This window comes from Tenrec ecaudatus, chromosome 14 (assembly GCF_050624435.1).
Source record: "Tenrec ecaudatus isolate mTenEca1 chromosome 14, mTenEca1.hap1, whole genome shotgun sequence".
Classification (NCBI taxonomy): Eukaryota; Metazoa; Chordata; class Mammalia; order Afrosoricida; family Tenrecidae; genus Tenrec; species Tenrec ecaudatus.
Window position 1 is genome coordinate 58,952,124 of NC_134543.1, and position 9,037 is coordinate 58,961,160.

Genomic DNA, 9,037 nt, shown 5'->3' on the forward strand with positions numbered 1-9,037 from the left:
TGTGCTATGGGCTGTAATGGCTTGTTGGCTTAATTTGTTTTGCTCGAAATCCTTATTCAGATGATCAGGGAAATGTAAACAGCCCTCTGAGAGTTCCTTCTGCCTCCCACAGACTTTCGCAAACACCATCCCAACTTCAACACATCACAATTCCAGGAAGCCTAAGTAGGGCTTCTTGTGGTTTTTATCTAAAAGCTGACAATTTAAAATCTGCTGATTTGTTTGTCTGCCATGTTGTTTTAACTTCACTGATGATGTGACGTGTTTTATGTGTTTTGAAGAAAAAAGATCAGACATAAACCTACTTATTTCAACACAGATACGACAGAGCCCCTCCTGACATAAGCTACTAGTGAAACCTCAATATTTTTACATCTATTAAAATCATCAAAATAATGCTATATCTTACCAACTGTTATAAATTTGGAGGCAGAAGCTCAGTATAAAACATTGTTTACTCATGCCTCAGTATACTATCTGGACATTTCATTGGTGAATTTATAGTAAAATATGAGAGAACAGTAGGTCAGTCTCTCAAAGATAACAGTTACCTCAGTTTTGCCTTTAGGAAGCCGTATGAAGGTGCTTTAAAAGATCAAATCAATTGCGTTGGCACTTATTGATCATTGAATTTCATTCAACTTTGTTACAATAAAATATGACTGGAACTTACATAAAAAGTTATACATCAGGAGGGTGTTAGAAGCATTCCTTTATTATACTAATTGATCATTGGAAAGGCTGAAGGAGAGGTTTTATTTTGATATGTAGATATTTTTCTATAACTATGATCCCATCAATGTATAGGTTGCATAGCACCTTCTTTTTTTCAGTATGAAATGAATCAAAAATGCTTTTTATGAAGGTATGGGGAAATGCTGACCTGTTAAGGAAAGATTATAAAAGAGCCTCATTTCTGTAATAACGAATAATTTTCAAAATGTTAATTGTCTTTGTATCCAACATGTATTGATAATATTAGTAATAACTTGTATTAAAGGAATCTGACTTCTTTCATTTATTCTTTCAACACTCATACACCAAGCCAGGAAATTTTAGATACAGAAAAAATTAAAAGTCTGCCACCACACAGGTAACATAAATGTGCCCATAAACAGCTTTCACTATTCCAAAAAGCTCAAAAGTAAAATAAAAATGGCAAATCACAGGTAAATACAAGGAATATTAGACAAATATTCAGTCTTGGCAGGGTGGCCAACAGTGGGTCAGGTCTTCAGCTTTTAACTACCACTAAAAAGAACCCAGAACTGGTGCACTCTTTTAAAAAATTTTTCCACAATATTTTCCGTGCTCCTTAGAAATGGCCACATTCGGTTGTGACCCTTCGCCCAGCTTTGCCCCCTTGCAGCTTTGCCCACTTTCCAGAGGTACCACCTGGGACTGTATCACCCGAAATGGCCTTGTCCCTTATAAAAATTTTGTGGACGTGTAAAAGTGTGAATTCTTTCAGCGTTGAGAAGCAAGAACCAGGGAAAATCCTTCCCAAACCTAACACATATATAAAATCAGTTGCAAAAAAAAAAAATGTAAACTATTGTGGTTTGAATTAATCAGTGCCTTAATTGTCATTGTAACTGCTCAAATAAAAATTGTGTGAGAGTTTTGTAGATAAATAAATGACCACAATAAATGCTTCCCCCCCTCCACCCAGTCCCATAATACTAATCTTAGGAAATAATCTTAAAGAAAATTGGAATAAACTTATTTTAGATAAAAGCTGCTCGCATGAAGCATTTTTCTTCCCCATTGAAATGGAGAAGTGATAGGATTGGTTCTTGTTGCTTTAATTATATTACTCCATTGTGTTCCGTTTTTTTCCAAACCAATACAGAGCTTGATATGAAAGTAAATGCTCTCAGAGGAAGAGCTCATTAGTGGTTTTGTTATGAAAATGTTGGTGTTGTAATTTTGAGGTGGGGGGGGTGTTCTTGTTTATTATTTAAATAACAATTTTGAAAACCATCAAATTGAAAGTATGCCAGAATGATTGATGGTTCTTTTTTGACTTCTCAATTTCTTAATAGAAATTTATCTACAAAGCAATGATCTACATTTCGATATGTTTCATTCATATTTTAGCTCATTTTTGAAGGTATTCGGGGTCCTGGAATAGAAGGTGACATTGCCATTGATGATGTATCTATTTCAGAGGGAGAATGTACAAAACAAGACCTCACAACTAAGAGTAAGTATCTTTTCTTGAGATGAGTTTGCTGTGATACTGAAGTAACTAATATTGCATTACCATTGCCTCACTTAAACAGAAGAGCACATTCACTTTTATTTATTTTATTATGAATTTCTTATATATGAAATAATAACATTTTGAAGGTATTTTAAAATCAAAGTATTAAATTTGACTGTAGGTATATTTGGTCTAAGTCAAAGTAAAAATTGTTAGACTCAGATTTACATCTAGGTAAGGAAAAAACATTTTAATTTTGAATCAATATTTTTGAAATATTATTTTTATTTGTTGATTTTTAAAGTTATATATTAAGTATTGGGTGGACTTGTGTACTAAATAGAAATTCACATAGGCATAGTTGTTTTTACCTCCCCAAACATTTTATGGATATATTTTCTAGGTCTAAGTCTTGCCAACTATTTTTACAGATTACCTATTGTTAAGGACATTAACATATATATTAAGTGATGAAGTGCCTTTCATTTTCACGTTTACTTAATTTCCTTCTACCTGCACCTCAATCTTGTTTAGTAATTTGGGTCCTGACATTTTACAGTGGTTTCAATATTGCGGTTTAATGTTATCTGCCAAGTATTCTTACTAAAACATCTTACAATTCAAGGATAGTCCCAGCACTGACAAGCATCTTTAATTGTATGCTAGTACAGAGATGCCAGTAACATAAACTTACTCTTAGCAACTATTTGGTTGCTTTGCACATAACAAAGAAATATGAGAAAACATGCCACATGGCTCTAGAACAAACCCGAGTATTTGTTCATTAAGCTATTTCATGAGAAGTGTTGAAGGAAGAAGTCAAATTGGTACAACTTCCGGTGATTTCTCAGATGAACAGAATTGACTCCACTTCTTAAGCATTGTCGGAAAGACAAAAACGAAGATTCTCTGTAATAATGAGCTCTTTTGTTCATAGCTTTTTACCTTTCTGCGATTACACGTAGCATTTCAAATAACACATTTAGTGAATATGTATACACTCAAATGATTTGTAATGCACAGAATAACGTGCACTCTCCTGAGACAGACACTGATTTTCTTAGAGAATTTCACAACATGAACCAGTGGCAAAAGCATATTAACTAGAGGTAATTATCATTTTATGTAAAGATTTTTAATATTTGTAATTTAGTATCTGAAGATATTACCAATTCAATTCCATTTAATTAAACCTGTAAAAGAGTAAAACACACTACACAATTCATTAATTAGAGGATAAATCTGAGTAGTAAGTGGGAGTACCCATTAAGGATTTACTACAAACACAGTAAGACTATATTATCATGCAATTGAATATTTCATATATTTAACTTAGTCTAACTTATTCAAAATTAATTTTCTATCCTTAAATTAATAAAGATGGAGAAATATGTACCTTTTAAATAGGATACATCAACACATATTAATTAAATTGAATTATTCTGTATTATATGGGGACATATTCTGTTACATTTTATCAATATGTTTAACGACATCTTTAACAAGTGAATTTTGATGAGTGGTATTTGATGAATATTAAGGTTATTTTCTTATTATACATCATCCTACAACTGTGCAGATTCCAAATCCGAGATTCTATGTCATATTTTCAGAGTTCAATTCTCTCCTAAGTGAGAACCACCTTGTGATTTAAGCCACCTTGTGATTCGATCACCTTGTGATCAAATGACTGAGGATGCCTTTATCTGTTCTCCTAAGTCAGTCGTACACTGCCAGGATGCTCTTGGGCGTGAAGCTGTAACACAGACGCCAACTCGACTAAAATCTCAACGCAGAAGCATGCAAGAGATTTCTGAGCTTCATGGCATTTCTTCTAAGTCATGCTAAAGAGAGAATTGTTTTTTAATTCCTAACAAGTGTTCTGATCTCAGCTTGAATAATCCACTGGTGGCAGTCATTCATAGCTCCACCCTAAGGAGCAGTCCCCAGTCTTCGTCTCAAGCAGGCTTCTTCCCAATCCTCAAGGTTAAACCTTTTGGCAACTTAAAAAAATGCAGAAGCTGAACTTTAACAATTTTTATAAATCATGTGCATGCTTGAATGTATTTAGAAGCACTCTAAGGTTGAAGTGAACCATAGACTTAAACAAGGTTTTTCTTTTCTAGCAACTTTCCTTAGCATAGTATATCAGCTTACAATCTTCAAATATGTTTATTAAATAGCCAATCATATAGTCAAGTTATTTTTCTTTTTACTTAGCAATAAAGTTTTCTAAAAGTGTCTTCAATATCTATGTCTCTTTTTGAGTTGTCTGGGATGTTTATTCTCTCTCTCTCTCTTCTGTGTGCATTCACTCATCTTTAGATTCCGTGGACGGTGCTGTTGGGATTTTAGCACACATATGGCTTTTTCCAGTCTTCGTCCTCCTCTCCATCTTAAGTCCTCAAAGGTGACCTTATTCTGGCAGAGGCTATAACAGATTCACCAGGCACGGGCATGAAGAAAGAGTCTTTGTAAACGGACATTGACAAAACAAACTACCAAAGATTCCTCCACTGACTACTGACTCAAAAATAAAATAATAGGAACAAAATTTTTTAAGCACTGGGGATTAAAAAGACATCATGGAAGTATAACTTATTCCAAACTGCATTAAAAAAATCATGTTGACCTGAGTAGAGAAGAGATCTTCAGGTGCTTTGGTGGCTAAAAAAAGATTGCAGCATCATCTGGTTGAACTCTGGAGAAAAAAAAAAAAAGAGCTATAGAAATCCTTGTCAAAGCACAAAGTCATGGCTGGTTTTGTTTCAAATGAATAGTTTGCTTGTTACCATGGAAACCTAATGGCCTGCCAACAAAAACCTCACTGTAAACAGGGTACGTGAAGAGCTGGCGTTTAGTTTCCTTTCCAGAAGGTTCTACGCAGAGAATTAAATAAATGTAGGCCCTTTTACCTTTTGCTGTTACCCACTCCTTGAAAATAAGCTGAACTCAGAATTATTTAAAGCAGCGTGTCCTCCTCCCCTCCCGACCCCCTGCCACCTTAACCTTCCTTTCTCCTGCTTCTTCCTCCCCTGGCTAAGCTAGGAACCGCGATCTGTCTCCTCGCGCATGCACTGTGATCCAGGGGGGAAACCTGGGCTTACTTAGGACACAGGCTTTTCGGAGTTTGCTTGCGGCCACTTGAACACCCAAACTAAGTCATCCGATCGATGAAGAAACCAAACCACCATCTTTTCCAAGTTGCCATGGAAACCAAGTGCCTTCAATGAAACAAGCCTGACTAATTTTCAACTCAGAAGCTTGCACTGCTGAGAGTGGTTTGTGCAAAACTATTTTCTAAACAAACTACAGAGCCTCCATGTGCAAATGACAGGCAAGACAACAAAGCCGCCGCTTCTGAAGAACAAAAGACCGAAGCTGTTGCGTAAGCCCATGCAGACAAGATCTTTGTGGTTCATCCTTCCAGCCAGCCATGGCCTCTCAGCTTACTGTCCATTAAAAACATAACTTCCATTGAGACCAGACGTGGGAGCAACATTTTTCCTTCCAGGTTATTCAATGGGTCAACCAGAGCAAAAGGTTGTTAAGCTAATGCGTAGCCCGGAAGGTGGTAAAACACAAAAGTGATTTCTTCCTCTAACCTCCATTTGAAATGAAATTGGCTCTAGTTTTAGAGGAGACACGAAAATCTTTGCGGTTCAGTGCATACAAACTCGACAGCAGGACTGGGCCTGACAATGCTGGCTTTATTGGAAACACTGAGGGTAATTAATATGCCTCTGCCCTTTAGTCAGACTCTGTGCAAATTGTGAAATATTATTTTATTATTCTAACAAGATAAAAAAACACTTTTACAAAAAAACAAAAACCTGTAAAAACGATTTTGAGCTACCTGAGGACAAACCATACCTTTAACCAGCCAGTTTTCCAATGCATTGTAAATTTCACTTAAACCTGTTGGTTATGAAAATTTGAAGACCTTTTTCCTTAAATTATCTCAGCTTTTAACTTCATTTAAAAAGACTTTTGTCTAATGAAGAATATTATTATGTTCTCTCAACACCCCAGGATTAAAAAAATGATTATGCAAGTAATTTGGATATAAGTATTAAATTAGAACATTTGCAATTATTAATATAAAAAGCACAACAAAATGTAGTGGAAAATGACAAGGCTTGATTTTTTTTAATTCTGTAGAAATGTTTGTGCAAAATCAATAATTCAACATAAAAGGTGATTTTACAGCAATGTTCAATAAAGCCTCTTTCCAGGTAAGGTCTGATGTGCGTGTTTGTTGAGCAATTTTCTCTTACGACCAAACTGAGGGCAGTTGTACAATGTATTGTTTTTGTTACCATGGGAAAACCGTCAGTGCTTCACACACCTGGATGTTTGCACAAAGAAATTCTAGTACGAAGTCCAGACGTAGCCTTCCATATTGTGATGAGGATCCACAATGTTACACTTTTGAAGATAAAATATGAAGTAAATATTTACTTGGAATGTAATGTGTACTTTTATAGTCACTTAAGGAGAGGGACCAGCCTGAAAAACTAGGTACTAACAGAACTGAGTTAAACTAACTTCTTTTAAAAAGAACAGAGGAATGAGTTTCATAACAGTTGAACGAATTACACAACTGAAGATTTTTCAAAATATACAAGTTGCCCAACTGTTAAATTAAACAAAAGAGATTCAAGGAAATGCTCTCTGGGTCAGTTAGCTTAACATTTGTTACAGCTCCCTTTACCTTGATGCATTATGTGTGGCAAGTAACCATTCTCTCCAATATTTCATAGTAGTGGGCCACCAATAATCAATTGATTGTCTGCCCTTTCCACGCTGAGAATACCAATAACAATACTTGAGATCTAGGAAGAGGCTTAACTCATTGCCTCTCTGCTATCTCTCTCCTCCTCTCCACCTTTTTGGGTCTTCACTCATAAGTGAGACTATTGTAAGAAACTACAATATCTATTCTCAGAATATTGAAGGTACATTTGTCGACTTTCCAGGAAAACAACCAAGTCCCCTTTTCTCCTAAATAATTTCCTAAAGAAATTGCTATCAATGAAAGATTCTATTCTACTAGTAATCCCTCATAAAGCATTAAAGTGTTTCCTTAAGCTTACACGTAGTAAGAACACACACTGCTTCCGGAGTTCATGAGAACTGGCTGGAACTTCAAAGAGTAACTTTGATTAGATATTTGCAAAAGCGCCGATGAATGTGAAGAACAAAGAGGCAATTAGAAGAAGGTGGGCAAAGCAGCTGCTTTACCAAAATGATAATAAACAAACACGTACATCTCCAGTGGGTGTGGATTCTTGTGCAAACCAACACGCAATTAGAATTAAGACTTTTCACTTCAATTCAAATATTCAGGGGCTTTAACGTAAAGTAAATGGATAAAATGCAGGGACTTTTAAAAGGTGAGGATACATGAAATGTAAAATGTGTTCAGTAACATCTTTAATATTAATAGTCATGACATCTTTTAAAGCATCCTTCTGTTATGAACTGTTTTCTTTTTCCTAATTAATTTTGTTTATTTATGATTAATTGGGAGGACCAGCATATTCCCCTTCACCTTTTCGCTAACATATTTAAGCTATAATCCTGTTTATATGTAGGAAAGCATCACACAATGAAACTTGTAATGCTCTGGGAGAACGATTTTATCGCGTACTCTCCTAGTATCAGTACTTGATCCTAGTTAATTAGGGTCACGCTCCATTTCCATCAGTTCTAAGATGCTTGATTTGCCACATTCTAGCCTCTGCAACGGGGATGCAACCTACGGTCAAGACCTACTTTAATTGTAATTGGCAGCATTTCTGTATAGTTACCCATAAAATAATAATGCATCTTAGATAGGACAAGATTCACTAAAGTAGCCAGAAGTGCCACTAATGTCTAATATTACTACTTTTCAATGGACCCAAAAGTGAGGGAAAGCTTCCAATCACATTTATAGGATTTATAAGAAATACTCATTGACTATGCAGTATTTTCAAATTAAGTCTTTTATTCTCTCTCTCTCTGCTACTGAATCTTCTCTTACACCTCTAGCCCTGCTTTTTTGTTTTGTTTTTCTTTGCTTTTGGTTCTTTTAGTTTTTCCTATTATTTATTTTTTTGTTCAATCATGAATTGCAATATACTCTGTATCACTGATTTAAAATGTTTCCTGGTTCCAGTGTCTCACAGTCCTTAATAGGTCAGAAGATTGGTCTGTCATTAAATTTGCATTGAGAGAGTTCAAAGATGCATGGTATACCAAAATGTCATGCAATAGAATAAACCTAGTAATATTTCATTTCATATGTATCACAGAATCAATTTTGGCATGGCAATGAATTATGGTCATTATAATAATCAGAATTACAATCTAGCTAGAACGTTACATCATGTTACATAAAACAATACCATCGACTTTTATATTTTAAAAGATGATACAATATGAATTACAACTGTACTAACTTTTCACCAAACATGGATTTTTATTTTAAAGACTTTATAATAACTTATCTGTCAATAAAATGTGTAATTTTAAGAACAATGAATTAATTTAGTCTGTACTTAAGACTGTATGGAATTGCCTATGATATTTTTCATGATCGATTATTATTTGTTTGCTCTAATTGGTGATTGAAAGATGGTGGCAGAATAATCTGTGATAAAAGGATTCTTTTGAATGAGCATTCTTCATCCTAAAATTTTTTTTAATGTGCCTTTCAAAGATCAGGGCCATTCAACAGATATTTAAAATGAAAAAGTTTACCCCTAGTACATTCGCTTCCTGGTTGATGACTACTTCGAATTGCTTCATCGGTGTCTCCACAGGCAGAAAGTATACTCTTCTTGC

The 9,037-nt window shown here is 34.9% G+C and overlaps 1 protein-coding gene across 1 annotated transcript in view; it reads left to right on the forward strand.

The window, feature by feature from the left end:
• The window catches only part of MDGA2 (MAM domain containing glycosylphosphatidylinositol anchor 2), a 1,044,700-nt gene extending 1,036,020 nt beyond the window's left edge, over positions 1 to 8,680 (forward strand). Inside the window, exons 16-17 of the mRNA XM_075531139.1 lie at positions 2,101 to 2,206; positions 4,532 to 8,680. Of these exons, the coding sequence (XP_075387254.1) occupies positions 2,101 to 2,206; positions 4,532 to 4,620 (195 nt within the window). The 3' untranslated portion in view covers positions 4,621 to 8,680. The remainder of the gene's footprint in view (positions 1 to 2,100; positions 2,207 to 4,531) is intronic.
• The last annotated feature ends 357 nt before the right edge of the window (positions 8,681 to 9,037 follow it).